Below are 26,856 nucleotides of genomic sequence, written 5' to 3'. Positions count from 1 at the left end.
GATTAAGTAGTTCGGGGAACGTGTATATATGCACCTAGTTTTTTTTTTTTTATTAATTTATTTATATTATTTACGGGTGAAACGTTTTTGTCGAAAAAAGGGAGAGAGCGATTGAGACCGATTGAGAGCGAGTGAGAAAAGGCGAACGTAGCATGAAGCAAATAGCCGTGGAGCGAGAGCAAGCAAGTGAGAAAGATCGAGAGAGTGAGACAGAGCCAACGTCGCATCACGCACAGTGCCATGGAGCGAGAAGTGGTAGAGAGCTATAGTGAGAAATATTGAGAGAGAGAGAGTAAGGGAGATCGAGAAAAATACACGCTATTGGTTGATGTATTCGTTTAGTAGTTACATAATAGAACTTTAGATGGCAATTCTGTCGCATAACGTCTTGTGCAGTAAACGCAGAATTTTTATTTATTTATATTATCATTAGCACGTATACAGTGTGAATATAAATATACAAATACATGGAGTGATCATATATCGGTACATGATCATCTATTGGGGCTTTTACCTTAGTAATAATTAATTTACCAAGAAGTTTCACTCCTGACATGTGTACTGTGACTTTAGAACCAGACGAGTTTTACAGTGGTTCAAAACGTACCTATGCAAGAGCGGGTCCTGTATATAGGCATTGTTATTTTCTTGGTCCGTTTCCGTGGCTACGTGCATGTCACTCTCACTCAACGTAAGAGATGGAGTCTCTTGTATCGGAGTCACCATAATAGTTCTCTTGTTCGGCTGGTTGTCGAAGAACGAATATTGCAGCGCCATCTCTAGACGAACGTATTTCTTTTGAAGTTCTTGTAACACCTGGAAATCATCTTTATGTAAATCGTAAGATAAAAAAAATAAGGGCCCATTTCTATGCATTTTACTATTAGAATTTAAATGCTTAGAAGTTAAAAAGGAGAGGCAATGAGATAGAGAGATACAGAAGAATCACAGTTTTAATCCTTCTGTTATTCTTATGTCCTCTGATATTCTTATCTTTATTACCGACCACTTCTTGTTTGGACATGTACAGCGGTTTTTAAGAATTTATCAAATAATAAAAAAATCTATAGTTTTCCGTTTTTTGCAAAAGAGTTTACAATAATTATTGTAAACAATAAAGATTAACAACAAGACTATAGTCGTCTATAGTCTATACCAAAATCCGTTCCTAGTTTTAGCTCGTACCTGTATCTGTCCATTGAGGTCCTCCTTGGAGCAATCGTTCTCCAGCGAGGAGATGACGAGCATCTTCTGCGAGGCTATTCGCGAACAAAGCCGTTGCATCGCACGCAACGCCTCCGCCTCCGTCACTTGACGACCGCGACGTTCTCCTGGAGATAGAGTTCAACTGTTTTCTACTTTTCTTTATGAACATTCGTTTTACTTATATGTTGCTTGTATGTAATTTCTATGTTTTAAAAGGAATGCATTTCGGACTTCTAAATAAACAAATAGAAAGGGTGAGAGGATAATTTTTTTACTTCAGTTAAAATATGTATATTAACAGGTTGATCCAAAGAACAACTTGTCTGCAAAAAACTTACCTATTCTTCTCCTATATTTAGACCTTTGGTGCCTCTCTTCGGGCGATCGTTCCACAGAACTGGACGACTGACCTTCCACTATGCGGCTTGGCTAAAAACACAACATTCACACTTATTAACTCGTTATTATTTCATACAACAAATGTCCATCCCATAAGCATTTCCTTTATGGCACAAAAAACTTTAACTGGATATTGTTTTATAATATTTATACAGGGTGTCCCAAACAAGAGTGCCAAGCGGATGTCCAAAGATAGAGCACCCTTAGAGGAATCCGAACTTTCTACGATCGAATGTTCTACGATTTTTGTAGTTTATAAAGTTATAATTTTTTTTCTGTTTTTGGTGAATTTCGCTTTTTAGGTAAATTTTAGGTATATTTTTAAAAATAATGAAGATAAAAAATTGTTACTGCTTTTATCACTTAGCTTAAACACTAGCCTATTTGACATAAAAACATAAATCGTACAAGTGAAATTATTTTTTAAATATTATTAAAGAAATAGAAAACAATAATTATAATTCCTTATTACAATTTATTATTTAAGTGCTTTTTTAAATTAAATCATTTATCTGACTATTTCTTTAAAAAACACTATTATTGTGACATTGTTTACGTAGAGGTCCAAGGTTATTAAAGAAATTGAGATTTCAGGGTCATAATAACTCCTCACCTTATGATAATCCTCAGTACTGGACATGTCGTCGCTATCATCAGCTGTGTGACCCAGACGAAATCGTGGTAGGGGCTCGCTTTCGCTGGGGAGCGCCGACGCCGTGGTAGAGGGGCTCGGCAGGTCAGATTCCGACGGAATCGCTTTCGGAGACGAACTCGCCGTGTGGAAGGTGTCAGGGGAGGTTATTGACGGGAGGGGGTCTAGGCTTAGACTGAGGCTGGAATCAGAGAGAAACTGAGAGATTTAGCCAAGTCTATAACTTTTAATTTTTTTTATCTGTAGACTTGTATATTTCAACAATTATGAGGATATTGATATTTTCCACCTCACCAGAGAAGATGCCAGGTGATATCTGAAGAGGGGAGAAGACTTTGACTTTGTTTAGCAGTAACAATTTAGTTTTTTCTTAGAAATATTACAATTTTTTTTTTCTTTTTGTCTATTAATCCACTTACTTATGTTTTCTGTTTCATAATATTGTTTATCTATGTAATCTGTTTTGGCTTTGTATGTCTTAGTGTTTATGGTGTTGTATGATGTGTATGTTAGCTGTAAGATTACTAATAAATAAATAACAATTAGGCAGTGTTGGGTTAAGCATGCGACTCTCACCCTAGATTCAAACCCCACCACCAATGGATGTGCGTAATAAACACTTGTGTAAGGTAAAGGTGACATATAAATTTTAGGCTTATAAAGTATTTTTTTTTAAACATATAGAATAGTTGATAGATATTTTTTTTATAAATACCTAAGCCGTCTCGCCCGATAATGTTCCCTCTCATCAGCCGACAGCGGTTCGGGAGGGTCATCATCTCTGGTCCTCAAGACCAGCTCAGATTTACAACGCTTCACTCCTTCCAAAGGTGAGGTGTCGCTGTCACCGTCTTCTAAAGAAATTTTCAAATAGGCATAGATATAAGATATATGTATATGTCATATGTAAGATAGCATAGAGGAAGCATTCAATGCTAGAATAACCCATTTTTATCTAAACAAGTTTTTATTTAGTATTTCTTTTTTGTGTAACGGGGCAAACGGGCATAAGGCTCACCTCATGTTAATGGGTTCGCAAATGCGTTGCCGCCTTTTAAAAATTGATACGCTTTCTTGAAGTAAAGAATTATATGACGATAAAGTGTTGTAAAATGCTTAAGTCAAAGTTATTACTAAAGTTTTTTGCCGTTTCTGGATAGAGTATTTGTCTTTATTTACTCTAGTGCTTTTGCTCATGTAATAATTAAAATACCTTGTTCAGCTAGAGCCCTAGTGATCCCTCTTTCCCTCGCTGCCAGTAAGGCCAACTCAGCCTGAAGCCTCTCCACTTTGACCCTTTGAGCAGCCACTGACGCCACTCTGCCTTGCAACTCTTGTTCCAGAGTTTCTAACTCCTTTTTCTGCAATGTATTTTCTTAAATTACTCTCTTATTTATTTATATTATAACGTCGAAGTAGTGTAAGGATTTTTATGGGATTTAGTTCAATACGAAAAAATAACTAACTTGGTTCATATTTGTTAATGTTAATAATATTTGTGACCTTACTATAAATTCTGATTGTGACATATTTTAATAAATTAAGTTTTCCTGTTTCCTTAATTTAATTATACATTTATTTCGTATATAAAGAGTAAACGATGATGATCAGATTTAAAGAGGTTTATTCTGATTGAAAACATTCATGTCACTTACAAATAAGATATTGTGAGATAAAAAAATATAAATTAGTTCCGCGTTATACAAAACGCGTTGTTGAAGTATTCTCACATAACGCGTTATATGTACGTTTAATTTTTTTAAGGATGATAAAGAAAGAGAATTTTTTTTAGAATCTGAAGTTGTTTTAAGTTTACTAGCTGAAGCGTTACTTCTATCACATAGACATTACATTTATTATTAACAAAATCACACACTCATTATAACAATAATCAAAGAAAAAATAATTTTTCCTTTCGGTTCGTTTCAATGTAATGCGTGTGTGTTGTGGTTGTAATTGGCCCTGGCTCAGCATTATGCTGAGGAGCAGACTGTTCCACAGAGCTGGTCAAATATACAAAACATTAGCTTTGCCGTCACTTATTCATTACCAAAGTTCAAAATCAGCAGAATTTTCCAAATTCCGTCTGCGAATCGATCGAAAAACGATCTAGGAGTTCAGGCTCTCATTCAAATTCTTCGCGAATATAACGGTACATATACTACTTATCCAGAGCTTAACATATTTGGAAGTTAGCTAATCAATTTTAAAAAAGCATTGTATAGACACAATGTTGCCTAATCTGCTGTTTTTTAATGATTTTTTGAAAAATTTATGTTGACTATAATTATTGTATTTTAGAAAAGATAGCCTGTAACAAAAGACATTACTTATGAAGCGGAGAAGTTTAATAAATAAATATAATAAATGTGATTTTACTAAGGAATTGTATAGTGTCACTCGAACTATTTATGGAAAGCTGGCAACATTACGAAGTGAGAGGAGATAACCTTGCCTTGACGGAGGATATACTATGGAGATATAGTCCATGGTATCTTACTTTGTCTTTTTGTTTCAATATCTCAACTTATTTGACATTGTGCAGATATTTATTATTAATTAATCTTTACAAATAAGCAATTTATTATTTAATTGAACACAGATGATTTAATTTCCATTCCACATATGACTACTCTTGACCAGTATTCTTTAAACCTAATTACAAAGATTAATATTTGGTCATAAAGATACCTTCAACGATTTATATTTTATTGGAATTTCCTTTTAACATCGAAGCGGTCGGCCATTAAAATATAAAACACTTACATGTCTTTCAACAGTTTCTTTAATATTATGAGCAGTCTTCGGTTCGCATTGCTGTAGAAGATGCATCAGACACTCCGTTGATGTTTCTGACGCTGGACTTTCTGGGCTCGGAGACAAATTCTGTATAACATAATGTACTTTCACCAGAAAATATAAAATGTATTGAAGACATAAATTTATGGATATATATAACGTGAAAAGCAAGCAAAACCAAGTTACAAGCAATAATTGGTGGGAATTACACGCAAGAGAGGAAAATTACTATTAGAAAAACAATTTAATACTTTCACATTTAAATTAATATTAAAATCGGTCTATAACATGGCCTGTGACTCCCACAGGAAGCGAAAAACATACCTCATCGATGATGTATCCTTGAGAGACGAGTTCCTTGATATGTTTCGCTACAAAGTCTTCCAATTCCCTCCTTTTCCCCCCCATCCGCCCCTCCAGATCCGTGATGATAACCTCCTCCTTTTCAATCTACGGGGCACGGGATAGCAAAAAAAACTATGATAAAATCTGACTTTGGGTCTAAAATTTTGTTTCGTACAAATTTGCCAATCGTGTGTCAAAACTGCCCAAAATCAGAAATTCTAATAAAATAATACAAATGACAAGCACTAGTCTATGCGTTGCTTAGCTAACACTTGTGGGAAAATAAAACAATATCATTGTCTGAGCGCGATTACGATATGGGCTACTAATTGTTTTCGAAACATTTCGACATTCGAAAGTCATATAAGGTAACATAATTCTTTATCTATAACTGAATTTAATACGTCATTTTTTATTACATTTGATATTAAAATGGACCATAGATAAATTAATAAGTACCAAGAGTTCAAAATAACAAGCTTTTAAATAACCACGAGGTTGACTCAAGTAAATGAGAGTTTAATCAAAATTCGTGATTTAATTAATACAAATCTGTGAACAATGGGGACTAATTAATAATAATCGAGAGATTCAAATTAACGAGAGTCGACTGTATATATAATATTATGTTAATCTATAAAATTATACTTGTCTTGGGTTTCTAAACGTATCTGATCACAGTCAAAAATAAAAACACGGGCAATGAAACTCGCTCTCAATGTTCCGTGGCGCAATTTCAAAAATGTTAAATAAATGAAAAATATCTGATAAAATAACCTGACAATCATTTAAATCAAATAATTTATCCGTACAGTACTTTTTTATATGATAAAAAAGTACAGGGCAGTCATCGCAGCCCATGGATACCCATATTAGTGGGTGTGTTGCCGGCCTGTGATGGAGGATATTATATATATTATACTTAACAGACAGTAAAAATCTTGCTAAAATTATACTCATTACTTTTACTCACGCAATGTTAATATCGAAAACCATTAGTAACAATATCCACGGCACTAACACGAGCGATTACAGCTATGGCATAACGCAATAAATAAAAAGTGTTCAATACAATGCACGAAGTACGATACGAAAAAAACATTTCCGTATTATGCAAAAATCTACACATACACATAGTAGATAAAGCACATACTAACTGGTGCGTGTGACGTGTACGCAAAACAAAAGACGAACAAGCTTTTCGTTTGTGATTGGTTGACAACGTTGGCCATTCACAGACGCGCAACACGATACGTATTTTCGTTTCACCAATCACAATTAAACGAATCGCTCTTTCGTTTTTTAAACGATAGCGCATAATTGCGCAATTGTGTTCATTTTAAGTATTACACATAGTAGAACAGTGTTGGCCTAGTGGCTTAAGCGTGCGACTCTCATTCCTGAGGTCTTGGGTTCGATCCCCGGCTGACTTTCTGTCTTAACATTCGCTCGAACGGTGAAGGAAAACATCGTGAGGAAACCGACTTGCCTTAGACTCAAAAAGTTGACGGCGTGTCAGGCATAGGAGGCTGATCACCTACTGCCTATTAGATTATCAAAATGAAACAGATACAGAAATCTGAGGCCCAGACTTAAAAAGGTTGTAGGGCCACTGATTTCTTTATGGTGTCGGATTGCAAACCTTTTCAATCTGGTTGTACCAAAATACTAGTTATTTTGGTCATTATGGAATAGCTCATTTAAGTAGTATTTTACGAGCAGTAAATGTTATATAAAACTTGGTCGAAAATTTCAAAAATTTAACTTTAGCCATTCATATATAAGGAACTTAACTACAGAACTACACTTACAGGCTTACTATTATTAAAAAATAAACCCATTGAAAATGGTTAAATATTAAAAGTTAACGTACCTGCGCACGCGCAGCGCGGCCTGCAGCGGCGTGTCTATGAACACGCGCGTTTAACTCTCTCTGCCGACATCTTAACGCACGTCTACGTAACGTCCACCCGCGTTCCAACGCTCGCCAATCACCTGATAAACGCCTACACGCCGCTGCATATTCACGCTCCATTGCTGAACGTTCCTATACAAGGCATTGGCGTTATAACCCTTCATCTTGACTTCACATTATTATATCTTTATTGTGATAGAACAGGGGGCAAACGGGTAGGAGGCTCACCTATTAAGTGATATAAGCCCATGGTCACTCCCAATGACAGAGAGCTCGCGAGTCCGTAACTGGCCTTTTAAGAATTGGTATGCTCTTTTTCTGAAGGACCCTTAGTTGAATTGATTCGGAAATCAGTGGGCAGCTGGTTCTACATAGTGGTGGCAAAATTGCCATAAAAAAACGCTCAGTTGTGGAACGAGGGACGTCGACTATATTTTTCCCGGAAATGACGTCATTAAACTTGTTAAAAGTTAAAATATTATTCATATAGGTAAACTAACACACACTTACCTACAATTATTAATGTCATTAAAAAAAAGATGATGCTTCTAAATATTAATATACTGCCAGGTCTCAAATCAAGGGCGTAGAACAGACAAGAAGAACTAGCAATAAATTCTCCATCCTTATTTTTAATCAAAGGCCAAGGCAGAGTTATACCTATCTTTATGGGACAAATAATTATACAAAGTTCGATAAAATTTAGTATGACATCTTTACCTCATCGAGTTGTTTTTGGGCTTTAAGCAGCTCCTCCCGTTCGGCATGCCACCGTCTCTGTCTCTCCTGTTGTTGTAGCACGAATTGCTGTCTCTCTCTTTCCAACTCCGCTCGCTGGGCCGATATACGCTCACAACGGATCTCGCTTTCCAAGTCACTACAATATCATGAATATTTTATGAATAATTCTAAACAAATTAATTTAGTTATTATACAAATCAGCTACTTTACCATACCGACAAAGAACCTTAAGTAAAGTATGTGTTTATTTATTCCTACCTATATACCTTCAAAACCGAAATAATAAATGTTTGGAATGGAACCTGAAAGTCACTTTTTGCTGAGCATCACAACTATTTAGAACCGGCTGCCCACTGAAGTAATTCGGAACCAATTTGACTTAGAGTCCTACAAGAAAAGAGCGTACCGATTCTTAAAAGGACGGCAACGCACCGGCAATGTGAGTGTCCATGGGTGGTGATGCCCGTTTGCCCCCTGCACTAAGAATATATACTAATAATACTAAAATATTTTCCTGAATATTTTTTTTCGTCGGGAATAAAACCTTGTCTGAAAAATATTGTTTTATAATCGTTACTCACGACAGTGTATTATTGAGATTTTCAGTACTGGCCGCCAGATCGGTGGTAGACCACGAAAGAAGAGACAGCCTGGAGAGATTCATCATAGAAGCGCTGCCCTCTTGGCGAAGTTTTGCCGCTTCAGCTGGGTCGTTGTAGCGGAACATGTTTGTCCGACCCAGGAGGAGGATACAACCTATAAAAAATATTCAAAATTCAACGTAAAAGTAAACAACTGTTTTATTTAAATATCACAGGTAAAGCAGTGTTGAGTTTTAGGAATTATAAAAAAAAACAAACTCGTAATTTATTGATAGACAAGTTGTCGGATAGGTACTAAATTAAAAATTGAAATACTGTTTTTTTCAAAATTGGTCGCGATACTCATTATTTATATATTTATTAAAGTTTACCACATCATACATAATGATCTACGGTATATGTTACAAGCTATCTTTTCTTAAATAGGTACATGACAATTATGGTAAACATAAATATTACACAAAAAAATAATTGTTAATAAAGAAATCACAAGCAAAACAGCGGTTTACGTATCAGATAGACATTTAACAATGGTTTTTTTAAATATTTTTATTTAATATAAAATGGATATATTCACTAACAAATAAAATGTATAGTCTCTGTTCACATTCCACGGAATTAAAAATCAGATTATAGGTTGGTTTTTTCAGACGGAATTTGGAAAATTATTCTGATTTTGACCTTTGTAATGACCATATTTGACCATTTGTGATCATTACCATCTAATTTTAACACTAAAAAAGTCCTGTTACTTTCTCGGGAACGAATGAATAATTAATCCGACGTGAGTTATTAAAAAGACTACAAATTTCGAAAAACCCTTTTTGTTTAATCTCAAAAAACTTACCCTGGCTAAGCTTAGCCGGTTTATCCAATAACACAGTGTTGAGCCAGCACTGAGCTCCAGACGCTGGCTCGATTGTGGCCACACCTTCGTGGAGTGTCACCTTACAGTGCAATGGCAACACTCCCGCCCCACTTAGCACTATATCCGGAGTTGGGCTGAACTCTTCACTTCCTATTACCGTTTCTCCTTCCTGCAAAATATACTTATCTTAGTTTTATTTGAAAAATAAACTTTTAGAGTTATTCTTATTAAAGTTTTCATCATTAATAGAGCTAGATAACATGTCTATTATATCAAAGTCCAATTTTATTTCATTAACATTATAAGTATTAGTAAATTACGTAATTATAACAATTTTTTTTTTATTTACTTACATAAAAAACTAATGTATATTACAGCAAACATGATTTAGATTAATATGTTGCACTTGATCATATTAAATACAATTTGATATGTTTGATTTAAATTATATATTTACAATTATAGAATATCAATGTGATTCAAGTCTTATAGCACCTACTTATAAATACAAAAATCTAAAATACCTTAAGATGGTACAAGGTAACACCAGTAGAGAGCAGATTATCATCAATGCCAACAAGATGAGGCATATCCGAATCCAAAACCACGCCCAATCCGCTTTTCCGCAGACCCAAAGCCTTTTGTTCGTGCAAAATTTGTTGCGTTTCTCGCCATTTTTCCGTCCACTTTTCGGTTAATACTTTTTCTTGTGCCTCCTTTCGCTGAAGCGTCGCTAGAACTCCGGCTTCGGTCTCTACAGGTACCTGTTGTATGCCAAGCTTTATTAGAAACGTATATGTATCATGCGCAACGTATACGTACGTATAAAATTAATCAGTGGCGCTACAACCTCTTTAGATCTGGGCCTCAGATTTTTGAATCTGTTTCATGATCATTTTTCGATCTAATAGGCAAGTAGGTGATCAGCCTCCAGTGACTGACACATGCCGTCAACTTTTTGGGTCTAAAACATGTCGGTTTCCTGACGATGTTTTCCTTCACCGTTCGAGCGAATGTTAATTGCGCACATAGAAAGAAAGTCCATTGGTGCACAGCCGGGGATCGAACCTACGGCCTAGTTCACAGCTAACACGTAGGGTACGTTCCTAACGCTAATTTAAAAATAATATTCAGAAACATCGTAGTACGTATGCGAAATCATTTTCTTGTGTGAGTCAATGAATACGGAGTATATTAACTTATTTAGTACTTTGACACAAATTTTAATATTTAAATAACTGACACAGACAAATATAAACTAAAAATAACTTTATGCATATAGGTAACCAAGTACACTTATGAACCTCAACAGATAACATGTTAAATTGTTTGTATATTTACATTTACTATCAGTGCATAAGTCAAGGGCGAGGAGCAGACAAAAAGAAGTGGCAATAAACTCTCCGCCACTCTTTTAAATCGCCAAGTTTGAACTGGAGCAAATCAATCCCAATGATTATAATCTTTTAAATACTCGTCAAATTTATAATAGATTTAACTTATTTAATCCATTTTTTAATAACATTTCAGTTATAAAATAAAAACTTACTAACGATAAATATCATAATTATTCTGTAGTTCATTTTGTTATCAAAATTAAAACAAAGTTCATTTTTGTATCGCGCACCTCAATCATACAACGACCACCATTCAAGCCCTTACTTGTTTAAGCTATCGCGGAATATGCTTAGAGTATTAAGAATATCCATAGCGCTGCACCATATACCACGTACATACCCTCACTTTCACACCATCTCACAACACAGCCGAATTAGGTATAACTTAGATGCAATGTATTTATATATTTAGTATAATTGTTTTTGTTGTATATAATGTATGTTAGCTTAGGATTTCGAAATAAATATCTACCGTATTGTGCGATATCTGTGCGCGCAGTTTCTCAATTTCCTCTCTGAGTTCTCTGATAAGTTTGACATTCGGATCCTCGTTGATTGTCGGTTTATTGATGATATTCTTAGCTCTATTCGCGTAACGAAGAGTGGACAGGGTCTCCCCATAGTTACAATCAGCTGGCGATATCTAAAATCAAAAATTATAAATTAATATTAAATTACTGTATCTGTTATGTAATAGGCAATAAGGTGATCAATCTTATAAGCCTGACACATACCGTCGACATTTTAGAGTCTAAAGCCGGGTTTCCACCGCGAGCGGAACGGACTCATTAAGGACTCGGTCTAACTCGCAAGAGTAAACTGCATACTTGTATTCCCACCAATAAATAGTCGGGCAGAAAGGACTGAGCGAGCAGAAAGAGTTGAAAGGAACTCGCTCAGTTCTAGGGAGCGGAGCGAAGTAATTACGGAGTCCGTTCAACTCGCAGTGACAAATTACATAGTAGCGTTTCCACACAGAAAGTGCTGAGCGGGGCGGATCGAACGGTATCCTCACGATGTTTTCCGTGCGAGCTAGTATTAAATCCGCACATACGCAGCTAGCCTATTGGCAAAGCCGGAGAACGAACATACGACCCTTATAATATCTAAGCGAATGTACATTTATTTCGCTAATATTATAATAATACCCATTTAAACAACTTCTTTGAACACGAAAAATGTCGAGTCGTGTTAAATAATTTCACATGCAGCATATCAGCTGAAATCGTTTTTACTTTCAATTAGGTGAATAGTAATTACCTTATGATTATAAAAATAACTAATGAATAAAGCTGATACTCACAGCTGCAATCATTATTGTCTTAGAATTCCCACCTAAAGAATCTTTAAGTAACCAAGTGAGGACGGAGTCGCGGTATGGAATGAACACCTTTTTCTTTGGAGTCCGATCTGTAAAAAAAATATACAATACTGCCAAAATAATAATAGGAGCAAAACATATAAACATGGGACGTGTGCATCGAATGGTAGACAAAAGAGCCCCAAGATTATTGCTGAACTCTAAACCTGATGGCGAAAGAAAACCCGGTAGACCAAGAATCTAACGTGTCCGAAATTGGACGCAAGACGCCTGTGTGCAACGGAATATTACAAAAAGTAGATGATCACTACAGATTGTCTATTTATTAAAGAACTTCAGGCATTTTTATACTATTTTACTTTTGAATAAGTTACGTATTTTATTTTAGTGTAGTAGTTTTTTTTTTTTGTTCTAGGTACATGGTCTTCACATATAATTATCAAATCTATGAATACAAAAAAATTTAAAACCTATATTAAAAGAGTAAACATGGAGTTTTTTGCCCATTCTTCTCCATATGAAACTACCTTTTTGAAGGGGCAACTAGACTAGCTTTTTTTTTTAAAAAATTACTTGTAATTTTCAAAAGTGCATTTTTAATATGCCTTATTGAAATAAATTATTTGACTTTGACACTATCAACATATCACTTTAGTAGTCAAAACAATCAATGTAAATTTAACGATAAACAAAATAGCAATGCTTTCTTTGTAAACATTAAAATTACTTTATATCTAACTAAAGGTTATACCGAAGATCGCATTCTACCAGAGGAATATTAAATCGAAAATCGTATACTAAGGTCGTATCAATTACGGCTGATATTTTAGGCAGTAAAACCCTTACACGCAACATTTTGAGGCCTGGGACTCAGATTTCTGTATCTTTTTCGTGGTCTTGATGATTCTTGATTTGTCAAATAAGTTGGTGATCAGCCTCCCGTGCCTGACACTCGCCGTCGACATTTCGGGTCTTAGGCAAGCCGGTTTGCTCGCGATGTTTTCCTTCACCGTTTGAGCGTATATTAAATTCAAGTCCATTGGTGTACGGCCGGGAATCGAACCTACGATCTCAGGGATGAGAGTCGCACGCTAAAGCCACTAGTCCAACACTGCAAGATATACTACCTTATAAACTAAGGCCGGCAACGCGCTTGCGAGCCTTCTGGCAATGTGAGTGTCCATGGGCTATCACTTAACATCAGATGAGTCTCCTGCCCTTTTGCCTATTACATTTAAAAAACCTTATAAAATATGGTTAACTTACTATCGACGGGTTGGCTGGACTCGGCCAGCGCAGAAATGACAGAACCAAGAGTGACGAGGGATTTGTTAATGTGGGCACCTTCGACTAACCGTTGGCCAGTCGCACCTGTGGCATCGGCCCTTTCACTGTGAAACAAATGGAAAATAATGTCAATAAAAGAAGTGTGTGCGTGTAACCTTTACACACGATTGAAGTAAAACTTCTTTGGCGTTGACGGCATATATCACTGAAATGATTAAATATTAACTTAAATTAAAAATATCATATTATAATTTAATTATATTTATTATTCATGTGCTTTACAAAGATTATTCAAATGTTGTATTAATATTATTCATTCGAAACAGGTAATTGAATGTCATAATAGTTTCTTACGTATGAAATTATAGGTGATAATATTACATATACTTACGACCAATCCGAATTATTATTTTTTAATAGCGGAAACTATAGTAAGCATTACTTCCGTCAGAAAAAAGTTACTCCCTAGTCGCGCCTAAAGAAGTTTTACTTCAAAAAAACTTTCAAACATAATGTGAAATGTCCTATAATACAACCAGGTGTGTACTTCACTGTATCATAAAATCATTAGGAAGGGAAAATTGAGGGTAAGAATATTTTAGTATTGATTCGATTTACTAGTCTCATCGTAGACATCTTCAATGTTTGTGTAATATTAAAATTAAAAATAAATACCTTCCAGCTAAATCTACAAGATGCACTTTAGACACCGTCTCGCTGGGCATGTTATTGTGACGAAGGTAGCTCGCCTGTACGAACGTGATCGTAAATATTGCGTGCGAACGAGACGACACGTCATTCATCTGCGTAGACGCTGTGGTGCGCTGCAAATTGCCTCTGTGCATGCATTCCTATAAAAAAATACAAGGTTATACCTAAAAAAGATTTGAGTCTTTATTTATGGTACGTAATTATACTACTCGTGAGAGTGTACATGTAGTAAAGTGAATATATCGGTTCTAATAGCACAATAAATCATTCAAAACACAAGTGAACTCGTAAACTGACTCAATTATTATTTCCAAAAAAAGACTTACATACGGGGCATTTCACGTGAAGCGGACGGCGATAAAAGTCAGGTCGTTGTTTATATTCGGGTTAATCATACCTCTAGTACTAGGGTATTGACGCAAATACGTAACGTTTTTTATGTTTATTTTTCAAGTTCTATAACTTGACCTTGAAAAATAATCATTTGCCTTTAAAAAATAATGCTTATTGAAATTCCGACGTTTTTGGAGTAGATAATTAATGGGAAATTATTTGATTAAATATCACGCTTTGCGATTCGTATAGATCTTTCTTTTCCCTTTGAAAAAAAATTGACCTTCAAACCCGGAAGTAGAAATTTCAAATGAGTTTCTCAAAAAGTTCGACCAAATGTCTTTATTCCAAAAAATTGCTAAACGTATATTTTAAGTATACTAGAAGTTTCATAGTGGGATGATTACTAGTTAGGAAAATAGGTAAATTAATGTATATGCATGTACGCCTCACGTGAAATGCCCTATATTATATATTCATAGAAATGACAATCACAGAGTAAGATCAGAATTAATTGTTACAAAAGAAAAAAGAGAGGATTATCATTTCAAAATAACTAATACCGTCTCCATCATAAGGAATATAATTTAATTATAGATACTGTTAATGTGGTTTTATTACAGTTAAACGACAATTAATCATACAGACCTGTATATCATCATAATCAGACACCAAGTGCTTAGACAGATCCTGTACATATGGTCCCAATTTTGGATGCTCCCTGACCCTTAAAGAGTGCCCTGCATCAGTCGATAGCAGATCCTTTACCCGTTCATTATAGATTTCGAGGTAGCTAACTTCTGTACGATATGATGCACCGGATTCCTTGCCTGCTGCGACTCGAGAGAACAGTTGCCTGCATATTCGAGGTATTAGGCCTTGCGAATCCTAAAAATTAAAAAAAATACGACATCATATCATGTTTGCAGACACATTTATAGGTAAAATTCTAATATAATACCAAAATATACCGATAGAGTGTATAAATTATAAACCTGTAAATAAATGACAAGCGATTTTAAGATAAAATATGATAATAGAACATTAATTATGCAGATTCCTTGAACCATCAGCAATTATTATCAATCTATAGCTAATAATAATTGCCTTTATTCAGATACATTTAAACAAATTTCCATTTTAATACTCTTCTAGTATCTGTGTGCCCTTTTTTGGAAAAGGCCTCCTCCAAATCCCCCCCCCCCCATTCCTCTCTTCACTGTGCCACTCTCTCCCATGTACCACCTGCTGTTTCTTTAATGTGGTCTATCCACCTACTGAGTTGTCTCCCTCTTTTTCGTTTGCTATACCTTGGGCACCAGTTTAGTAGTTTTTTGCTCCACTTTTCTGTTCCTCAGTGCCGAGCCCATTTCCACTTTAGTTTATTTATTGTTATAGTAATATCTGTTACCTTAGTTATTTTTCTTAACGCTGTATTCTTTATTTTAATGTAAATGTAATCTATAAGCTACATAATTATAATTGGCTAAATCAAACATTAGGATTGGAGATTAGATTTAGATTCAATGGAACTAAATATGCCTTTGTCTTTGCGTATTTTGAAGCAGTGTTGGCCTAGTGGCTTCAGCGTGCGACTCTCATCTCTGAGGTTGTAGGTTCTATCCCCGGCTGTGCATGCTTTCTGACTATGTGCGCATTTAACATTCGGTCGAACCAAAAGAAAACATCGTAAGGAAACCGGCTTGCCTTATACACGGCACAAGAACACCTACTTGCCCATTAGATTGACAAATGATCATGAAACAGATATAGAAATCTGATGCCCAGACCTAAAAAGCTCTACAGATTTATTATTGGCCGAACTTAAGATATTTTTAAGTTTTGTCGTAAAGGCGAAGTCTTTACTAAACTATTTAATCTGAAAACGGTAAGTGATCTCGTTTAATGTTACATAACATATTTGGTAATTAAAATCACGTAATACAGAGCCATATTTCACAACGTTTTGCACACAGCTCTTAATATTTAGTCTGGGACGAGCTTAACCAGACGCACATATTGTACAAATATTTATGAACGTCTTAGTATTTTTCTAAACGTTTTACTCTAGAAGAAGTGATCTTAAAATATTTTAAGTTATAGTAAATTATTAAATTAGACTTCTTTTAATGATGCCTTTACGCGTAGCTGGTACTATTAACATAGTGTTTCAGAAACAGGCTATTATTATATGCGTCTGTATGTCTGATGGAGATGTAGAAATTGGCGTATCAGTCAGTTTTTGTAATAAATAGAACATTTTAAGATCACTTCAAAACATTTCGTTGTTCAACATGTCATCGTAATCTTGATGTTATCTGGGTTTCGAGATCTATACACCTTTATATTTCAGATATATCTATTTCTTACATTTCGTATCCCCCATCAAAGATACTTTTAGATGGACCTTTAGCAGTCAAAGTTCAATACATAGTCCGCGTTTACTTTGGACATGAAATTTAATCGTACTATATTGTATAATAACAATAATTTATATGCAAGAATATGGTACAAAAATTGTATGGTGGTACAATCTAAAGTACGTATATTCTACCACAAATAATGGCGTGCAAATTATTATATCACTAATACATCATATTATTAAAATATTTTATTACTTTATCGAATTTATATTAATTCTAATGTTTCTCGCAATTATATTTTTTCCCACAAACGTCGATTTTTAAAAAGGTTTTTAATTTTCTAGTAGGAAGATCTTTTAATGTTTTTGGTAAATTATTACAAACCTCGATTGCTACACAAAAGGTGTTTTTCCTATACAATAAATCTCAATGCGTAACAATTAAATGATAATACATTTACATGTTTTTACATATTGCTTTTGTTTTTCAGTTGCGTTAACTTCCTTGAGGTATTGCCATGTCGATATATATAACTTACCGGTGATCCCATCATAGTAAATGTTTTCCCACTGCCCGTCTGTCCGTACGCGAACACGCACGCATTGTATCCCTCGAATGCGCTGTCAATTACGTCCAAACCGAGGTCTGAGAATACCTGAAAATAATTAGGTTCTCATTAATCGGAAACTAGACAGAAACATTTACTGGCTTCCTTTAGAGGAAAATACAACTTTTCGTGATTTGCCCTGGTTTATTTAAAATCTAAAGAAATGTTTTTTTACAATATAAGAAAATTTGATATTGTAGCGCGTTTGATTGAACCCTAACAAAATTTTACTGTTATAAATAAATTTTGATTTTTTTTTTTAATTTCCCGGAAACAAGAGGCGATCGAATTCTGCATGTAGAATTTGTTGTAAAAAAATATAGTAATTTGTAGTTTCCTATTACATAATAAAATATGTGATGTATCAAAGCATATTTTTTGTGTCCGATCCCAAAGCGACATCACCATCATTTCTAAGTAGTTCCTTAAATATTTGTTGAATGATCCAAATTGCATACAAAAATGTCAGGACATATATTGCTTTTTTACTATTTATTCAATTTATAAATAATAATTTAATTAATAAATATGTTGTATATAATAAGATCTTCATAACTATCAAAACGCTTTATTACATTTAGCGCGAACATTTAGCATTAGGATAGAATATGCCATCTGCATTCTTATAGGGATAACGCAATACTATTCAAGTAAATTAAGAAGTCATAAATGCGGAGTTGTAATCTAGATTTCATATAACTTATGCCAACAATGTCGCCTAAAGCTTTCGGTACTTTCAAACTAACCTTGTTTACTCGATTTTTTATTAAACGAACGGTATCACGATCTTTAGTCACAATTAAACCGTAACCATTTAAGTGGGTTAAAATTTGGACCGTTATCTTACTTTTAACAAACATAATTGTATTAGGTTTTGGAATAATTCCTATGTTTTTGATAAATACGTAAGTATAAGTCTATTAAAGGACTAAGAGGGCGCCCTAGGTGGTGGATAGAAGATATACCAGAATTAGCAGGAAGCGAATGGAGAAAGAAAGACATGTAAGAGATATTTGGAAATAGCTGGAGGAGGCCTTTATCCATGAAGGGGTTCCGATTAATGGTACTGAAGGAAGTTAGGATATAAAAAAGAATATATAATAATCTTTTTTATTTGATTTATTATTATTGTTATTAAGTATATTAAGGAGCCATGACATTAAATGGTTTATATATTCGTATTATAACAGAAAAAGTTAATAAATGTCTTCCAGTCGAAAACTTTTTTCGAGATGACATAAAAAAGAATTGTGCATGATGTACAGACCTAAGCGGTAACAAGTTCGGCTCTGTACATCGAGAGCAAACAACGTATATGACGCTGAGATATTTGCCACCGCGGCTAATAAATGGCCTAACCAAAAGTATATATATATATAGCCTAACGTTAACCAACATAAAAAGTAAATTGAAAAACTATTTTCATATGCATTTCTCGCGTTCCTAAACAAGACTGCTATTGGTTGCTAATGTAACGTGTATTATGATTTTCTTATAATATTACTAGCTGACCCGGCAAACGTCGTTTTGCCATGTATATTTTTCCTAGGAAAAATTATTTTAAGTTCAATAAAAATAACTTTCTACTACATATAATAAAAAATAGGAGTTAATCGTAGAGGGGTGACAATTAAGGGTTGTATGTATTTTTGTATGCTGTATCATGAAAAAAAAATGAAAAATTTGCCTAAAAATTAAATTTTTGTGGTGGGACCACCCTTAACATTTAGGGTTATGAAAAATAGATGTTGTCCGATTGTCAGGCTTACTGAATATGCATACAAAATTTCATAAGAGGAACGAACATTGTGACACGAGAATTTTATATATTAGATGTAAAATAAATAAATAAAAAATAAATATATATTGGTTCTATCCCCATCCAATAATTAATCATGGAAACATGTTGCATATTCCAAAAGGTATATCGAACTTAGCCTAATCCAGGTTTAATAAAAAAACCAGCTGTCAAAACCTAGGACAACGACCCCGAGTGGGTCGAACTTGTCTAGAAGAATGACACCTAGTTTTCCTTAGAAGATGCAAACTGCTTTATAATTATCGCAAAATTTGTATATCGCATAAGAGTATGAGATAATCTTAGTCATCGGATTTAATAGTTTACGAATACGACGTACGTAGGTCGGTGTGTTAGGGCTGTAAATTTTTGTAACATGTACTCTAGATTTTAAACTATGCACGCTATAGAAATTTCGAGATGCTGTACTTCTTCACTATAGACGAAACATTTGAAACACCACAGATGTAAACTTAAAATATATTTATTTCGTAATCCCACAGCAAATTACGGTAAATTTGTCGAATCACGGCTTTACCTTAAAAGTTAAAACAGCACCAAATTTTTTTCTATCGTTCTTTACTAATACCCCAAGTAAAATTAAGGAGGCGCATGGCTTTGTACACCTTATTTTTTTTAAACTGGTAATATTACATGCATCATGTAAATTATATTGTCTCAATTCCCAGTGGGTCCCAGTGGATAACATTAGGTTAGGTTAAAAATGTATACCTTCTTTCATTCATTTCACATATTATGACGTTTTAATGAATTTCTATGGGGTTTAAGACCATGCGCCAGCACATTATTGAATGCTACACCATTGCCGAGTAATGAAAATACAGAAAAAAGAATTGGAGCTGGTTAGAGCAAAAACAATTATACTAAATATGGAAAACATAATACATACATATATACAAAAAGATTCAAAAAATTATTAAATACATTTAACTAAGTAATACCTAATTCTGTGAAAGTGAGTGTATGTTTCATCAATTTCTAACTTATAATACGACAATATAATAAATATAATAATATAGATGACAGCCCTAGTGATATGTAGATAAACGAGTTCTTGGTCATTACCGTTCAGATCATTATGATTAGGTAATGACGCCTCCTTTAGATCAGCATACGCCTGAATTGAGTGTGAATAAAAATGTCGCCAAATATCGAGATATTACAAATATATATATACCACATGTATAAAGAATTCCCTTAAGAAACACTAACTTATAACAAAACTAGCTGCCCCCACGAACTTCTTTTCACCTTAAAGCCTAGCCTACCATTTTAGTACAGACCATGGAACATTTTGCTATGCTACCCTAGAGACTGTTCGGTTTTCTGGAATGAAGACTTTTTAGGTTTTTTTATGATTTTTTTCCCTATATATTATATAAACCTCAGAGTTCAAGTCATTAGATTTTATTTAACAACTAAAAAATAGGGGTTGATCGTAGAGGGGTGAAAATTAATGTATTTTTGTATGCTGTATCATAAAAAAATTAAAAACAAAAAAAAAAGTAGAATAATATATATAATAGAATAAATATTTTTGGGGTGGACATCCCTTATCACTTAGGGGTTTGAAAGATAGATAGTAGCCGATTCTCTGACTTAGATAAAAAAATTCATAAGAATCGGTCGAGCTATTTCGGAGGAGTATGGGGACGAACATTGAGAAACGAGAACCAGCTGCCCACTGAAGTATTTCCGAACCAATTCGACTTAAGATCCTTCAAGAAAAGAGCGTACCAATTCTTGAAAGGCCGGCAACACACTTGCGAGCTTTCTGGCAATATGAGTGTCCATGGGCGGCGGTATCACTTAACATCAGGTGAGCCTCCTGCCCGTTTGCCTCCTATTACATAAAAAAAATTAACCTAAAATGTTGCTCTAATAGTTATTTTTTACAACCCACGATTTTCCCTGATTTTCATTACCATATTACGTAAAATCCATGAACTCAAATGTTGGTCACACACAATGAGACATCTGTTCAAACAGAATAATGAATTCGTTATATACAATACTCGCCAAGGTCGTCTCCAAACCAACGTTTTAATATGAATCACGATCCTTTGGTTAAATTGATTTTAAATAATTGTATCATCCTAAAAATCTTTAATTTAGTCAAACATAATTATTCGTATAATTCTTAAAGTCCCTTTTCAACACAATCAGAAGATCGAAGCTCTAGGACCCAACAATATAGTATACAACACTTATCTTTATATATATAATTGTGTGTATGTCACTGAACTTCTCTCAAACGACTGGACCGATTTTGATGAAATTTTTTGTATGTGTTCAAGGGATCTGGGAATGGTTTAGATTCACAAATCAGCCCGCCAGATGGCGCTGCAGTCGGTACTTTCATACTTTGCTTTACTAATTGCTTGAAATATCATGCAGGACAACGTCTGTCGGGTCCACTAGTTTTTCTATAATTTTCACTACTTCATGAATAATGCTCTCGCTCTAATATACATTTTTAACTTTCAAGACTGCATATTCAATACGTATCACGTTCAACATACACTGTTAAACATTTATATTATTTATTATACATTCTAAACTTAAAATATAATAACTAAAATATATTATGTCCCTTTAGGCAAGGTTCCGAAGATACTGGCAGCGTTCCCCCTTTGAATAGCTAGACTAATTCTTTGACCGAGGTAGCTGCCAGCTCTTCGGTCTGGATTGTGTCTTAATATGTTGATAACAATTATTTGGTGTTATACCTGTTCCTGTGTAGCAAAGTTGTTGTCGGCGCTGTCATACGACCAGTAGGAGTGGTCAAATGTGAAGTCTTTGTATTTCTCCCGGTTCGCATCGTTCTGATCTTTGCTACTCTGTAATTATAATATAAGGCTTACATTCTATAGAAAATTCTAAAACTATATAATATTGACATTACGAAGTTCATTTAATGTTACCTTTATGTGGGCTATAGATCACGTACATACTTGATATTAATTAATAATGTTTTGTTTTAATTTATTCACACTAGCAGTACTATATTTATGTATGTAAATATACAGAAATATAGTACAATTAACATAATTAAATAAAATGATAGGCAACTGGCGGCCTTATCGCTTTCGAGCGATCTCTTCCAGGCAACCACGGTGAGAAAAAAAATAGATTCGATAAGCGCAAGAAGTGCAAAAATACATAAGCCATATAGTTATATAGATACAACTTATGGAACAAAACAAAGCAAAGCAATTAAAACATATGTAAACAGTTAAAAGGACAATATTAAAAAGAAAAGGTGCACATAAATCATGATAGTTTCAGATCACTTAGTACGAAAGTTGGGATACGATGTGGACGGGCTTGTACTTGTTGTGTAATTGGTATGTTAAGGAAATGCTGCCCTGATCTATGCGCCCACAATTAGGATTCTTGCTTTATAATCGAAATTGATTTATAATTGTATAAATAATAAATATACTAGCTAATAAGATTGTTTGCAAAATTGTTATCTCATTAAACATGTCGCTTCTATAAAATCTACATACCATTAGTGCTTGTAAAAAAATTTACAACAGTATTATTAAGTATCGTAAAATAAAATTACGACAGCAATTATTAGGGTGCGAAACATGTCGATATCGGAAATCGCGGAAACCGCTGGATATTACGTAAAACATTTAAATGTACTAACGTCTCAAGGTTATCAACAATACACCAGTAAATTTGATAACATGCATACAAATTGCAGTTCTGCAGTTTTAATGTACAGAATTCAGTCAAGCTTTCTGCAGTGAGATACAGGAAGTTGACATTTGTGTAGATATAAATCTTTAACAGGGAAATATATATCATCTTTTAGTTACCTTCAACTAAATATTTTATTTATTGTAGCCCAACAGTTCAAAGAGACTTATAAACCGCAAATAATCTTATTACAATACAAAATACAAATATACCGTACTAATTGTGTTGCTAATTGATAAAATGAGTTTTTGATGCTACTTTAATTATTGTATCTATAAACATATATTTATATAGAGACAAATAGAATCCTGATTGGAACTAAGGATAACTTATAATAATATACATGTTATTGGCTGTTAGTTTTTATAAGCTTCAACTAGTTTTTAGAATAATATAATATTTTATTTTTTTTACAATCCATGCACAGAGAACTAGAATACTTACTTTTACCGTCATCAATCTTGTCTTTTTCCCATCCATTTGTACTATTAACTTTGCATTCATGTCTTTCTCTCTGCAAGAAAATAATAGATAGAAAATACTGCACTATATAAATTTAATTAATTCTTTGGAAGTTGTGGTTTTGTTTTATTCATTTTACAATAATTATAATAATAATATGCATAGACCTATGCACAACAGACCGATTATGAGTCTAAGTGTGGAAAATGAGTCCACCAACCATATTGGATGATGACCAAAATTCAAGTATTCCAAAATCAAGTATATTAGACTCTGGATCAAGTATATTGGACTCACAAAATTTATGAATCATTGAATTGTGATAAGTGAAACAAATGGAAGTATGCTGAGTATTGGTAAACAAACATAACAAAGAATAATTCTTTATATATGATGAAACAACAAAAAATTCCAATGCAAAATCTAAATTTTATTAATTATTCATGTATGCTATAAATAGAGCTTTTATTATTGATACATCACTCCATATTATTACACTTTATTTAGAATTTCAATAGAGTTGTAAAATTTGTCAAATATAAGCAATGATAAACATTATTTATCCATTTAAATCGTTATCATTTTTAAAATTAATTATAATTTTTAAAATATATTTTGTTTTTAAAAATGTTACGTGTAGTTGGAAGTAGTAGGTCAAGCTTTTTGCATATTTGTATACTTTCAACAACCAAAAAACAGTTCGAGATCTAAATGCAAACGAACCGTGAAAGCCTTCGAGTGACATCATTGCCTTTTTGTACTTTCAAAATAATGTCCCGTAACAATAGAAGCACTCACATCGTTAGATACTATAGTTTATATACAACGCACTAAGATTAGGTTTGAGATAAAATTAACAAACAATGTAATAGAAACAAAAAAAACAATACATTTGTTATGGTTTAAATGACTAATTTCTTACCTTTGATTGAACGGGCGAACCCTTACAGCGACTTTTACCGAAGCCATTGTAACACATTATATACCCCGTATCTAAATGACGAACACTTTTGGATCTTAAACTTTTAAACCAAATCACACAATAACAATATCACATTTTACAATATTCATTTATATTGCAAACATTGTTTCTTGCTATTTGACACAATAATAATAATATCACTATCACAGTCACACAGCAAGACTGAAAATTTCAAATGACGGACGAAAGAAAAAAGTAATGACGGACACTAAGAAAATTGTCATACACAGACTAGAAAGTCTAATGAGCATGGCAAAGACGAACAACAATAATTGTAAATTGTTAAATGGACATTGACACTATTAGAAATATCACTATTTGAAATTATTATAGAACATTTTAAATGAAGCAAATTTAATTTAAAAAATATACATACACATACTTAAGTGCATGTGATGTGTTAACTAATAATTAACCCTGAAAGCAATCGTTATTATATCAATATATCTAAATTATTTATATCATTTAAAAAAAACCTTTTCGATTCAATTTCTGAAAATATTTTTCGAAATGTCTGACATCGCCAGCAGTGTCTGTCAGCACTGTTATGCTCTGTGCTCACTTGACTATTACCTGTACTAGATAAGTCAATGTATTATCTACGTTATATTTTATAATTTTGCAAAATTATCGAATATCGAAGCAGAACAGGTTAGAACTTTGAATTTTTTTTTAAATTTATGTATGTGTATAATCTTAATATTTATAAACGTTTCTAAATGTATAGCTAGATCTAATTATGTGCCAAATATACGTTACATTGGCGTTGTTATTACCCGAGTTTTCCACAACCAAGTTACATAATGTTTTCTTATCCTACCATAGCTCATCAACATCATGTCCGAGACTCCAGCACGCCCGATGAAGTTTCCGTACACTCTCACTGCTAAGATCGCGCAGTTCCCTTTGAAATACTATTTCCAGAATCAGTGGATCTGGCGTTATTGGTTGGCTGGTGGAGTAGTCCTCTCCATTCCTGTCTTTTACAAGATCCATAAACTTTGTAAGTATTTACTATTAATTACATTAATAATTAATGTTAAATTATAAATTTATTATTGAATAATAGCTTTACTTGTGTAGTTTAAAAATTTGTAATTTTTATGTTATTTTTTAACAGTTTCAATGTTTTCAACTTATTATTTGTATAAATCATAGGTAAGTGATATACCTATAATTATTGAACTGGCTAGTCCTACAGATTTAATAATTATTTACAGCCAACTCTCCAGAGAATGTAGCACTGTGGGCTGAAAAGCGAAGGAAGGAAGCTGAAGCACACCACTGAATTGATGTTTGAACCAATAATTGTTATTAATAAGTGTAATAAAATCATGTAATAGTTATATGTTTGTTTAATTATACCAGTATAGAAACAAGTACTTATACAAACTCATATTACCAGTAGGTAAGCATTGAGAGTTGATCAAATAATAAGTGACAATTTTTAGTCTTATTTTTGTCAATGCATGGTAACAATAACAATATTGGTACAAGTAATTTTACACCTGCTTAAAGCTGCAAAACTTCAATTACAACAAATTGAATAATGACATCAATATATTTATTGAAAATTAAAACTACACAAATATTTTCAAATCTTTATTTACTACCGTATAAATTAAAAAAAAACGTATAATTACACCAATAAATAAAGAAAAAAAATTATAATAATGAAAGTGAAACAAATTGAAAATTAACATAATACAGTGTTTCATTGGGAATGTAGATTTATCATGAATTCAAGTAAACTTCTAAAAGGATCTTATAAAAATACTGAACAGCTTATTAATAAAATTTAAAAACAAAACGTGTCCTAACAACATTGGAATGAGCAATTAAACAATGCCATGTCATACAGCATTTAAGTTTAAACATTATAAAAGAATGTTAAATAAGCCTGACAATCTTAAAAGCATTAATTTAGTAAAAAATACAATTTTACTTTAATCTCCACAAAAGGTTAAGCCGTTTGTACAAAAAGTATATAAGTTAAGCATATTTAAATTCCTTAACAAAAGCAACATAAATCTATAACAGACATTAATCACTAATTAAAGTAGTACACACCTAAAGCATCATAGTAATTATTTTAAATAATTGTAACTAAAATTCACAAAAATCACATTACTGATAAGTTAAATCTTATTTTATGGTATTTAAGGCAGAATAGCCTGTTTGAGTATTAAGAGAAAAAAAGTTGTGATTTAAATGTGAATTCTAACAATTTTTAAAGAAATGTTGACAAATATTACCACAATGTATTAAAGTTTGATTTTTTTTTTAATTTTAAATAACGAGACCTATACTGCTATTAAACAGTATGGTAACACACC

The 26,856-nt window shown here is 33.3% G+C and overlaps 2 protein-coding genes across 5 annotated transcripts in view; one reads left to right on the top strand and one right to left on the bottom strand.

The window, feature by feature from the left end:
- Nucleotides 1-24,717, bottom strand: part of LOC125054447 (kinesin-like protein Klp98A) — a 30,491-nt gene extending 5,774 nt beyond the window's left edge. For 2 of the 3 annotated variants that reach the window (XM_047656354.1, XM_047656355.1), the window contains exons 1-22: nt 24,461-24,716; nt 23,521-23,590; nt 22,095-22,205; nt 17,478-17,594; nt 15,225-15,464; nt 14,208-14,383; nt 13,512-13,636; nt 12,228-12,334; nt 11,397-11,567; nt 10,052-10,291; nt 9,507-9,696; nt 8,639-8,813; nt 8,037-8,193; nt 7,275-7,448; nt 5,381-5,506; nt 5,024-5,143; nt 3,471-3,618; nt 2,973-3,111; nt 2,219-2,438; nt 1,545-1,635; nt 1,186-1,331; nt 608-816 (exon numbers count right to left, since the gene is read on the bottom strand). In XM_047656354.1, coding sequence (XP_047512310.1) covers nt 608-816; nt 1,186-1,331; nt 1,545-1,635; nt 2,219-2,438; nt 2,973-3,111; nt 3,471-3,618; nt 5,024-5,143; nt 5,381-5,506; nt 7,275-7,448; nt 8,037-8,193; nt 8,639-8,813; nt 9,507-9,696; nt 10,052-10,291; nt 11,397-11,567; nt 12,228-12,334; nt 13,512-13,636; nt 14,208-14,383; nt 15,225-15,464; nt 17,478-17,594; nt 22,095-22,205; nt 23,521-23,590; nt 24,461-24,507 — 3,299 coding nt within the window. In that variant the 5' untranslated portion in view covers nt 24,508-24,716. Of the gene's footprint in view, nt 1-607; nt 817-1,185; nt 1,332-1,544; nt 1,636-2,218; nt 2,439-2,972; nt 3,112-3,470; nt 3,619-5,023; nt 5,144-5,380; nt 5,507-7,274; nt 7,449-8,036; nt 8,194-8,638; nt 8,814-9,506; nt 9,697-10,051; nt 10,292-11,396; nt 11,568-12,227; nt 12,335-13,511; nt 13,637-14,207; nt 14,384-15,224; nt 15,465-17,477; nt 17,595-22,094; nt 22,206-23,520; nt 23,591-24,460 lie in introns of all 3 variants that reach the window. The other variant, XM_047656356.1, reaches the window with a different exon arrangement.
- A 304-nt stretch (nt 24,718-25,021) lies between these two features.
- LOC125054452 lies at nt 25,022-25,866 on the top strand. Of its 2 annotated transcripts, none has more exons than XM_047656362.1 (3): nt 25,022-25,171; nt 25,346-25,523; nt 25,741-25,866. In XM_047656362.1, exons 2-3 carry the CDS (start codon nt 25,358-25,360, stop codon nt 25,806-25,808), a joined length of 234 nt encoding a protein of 77 aa, XP_047512318.1. In that variant the 5' UTR covers nt 25,022-25,171; nt 25,346-25,357; the 3' UTR covers nt 25,809-25,866. The 2 variants fall into 2 exon arrangements, with proteins under 2 accessions (XP_047512318.1, XP_047512319.1); XM_047656363.1 differs by lacking the exon at nt 25,022-25,171 and adding an exon at nt 25,178-25,202.
- The last annotated feature ends 990 nt before the right edge of the window (nt 25,867-26,856 follow it).

Source organism: Pieris napi, chromosome 12, assembly GCF_905475465.1.
Source record: "Pieris napi chromosome 12, ilPieNapi1.2, whole genome shotgun sequence".
NCBI lineage: Eukaryota > Metazoa > Arthropoda > Insecta > Lepidoptera > Pieridae > Pieris > Pieris napi.
The sequence above is the reverse complement of the archived record's forward strand: the minus strand, read 5'-3'. Positions and strand labels throughout refer to the sequence as shown.

Excerpts from the sequence above, each read along its gene's own strand:
- LOC125054452 (XM_047656362.1), top strand. The coding sequence starts at position 25,358 with ATGTCCGAGACTCCAGCACGCCCGATGAAGTTTCCGTACACTCTCACT. Across the intron at positions 25,524-25,740 it reads TTACAAGATCCATAAACTTT|CCAACTCTCCAGAGAATGTA; the intron begins GTAAGTATTTAC and ends AATTATTTACAG.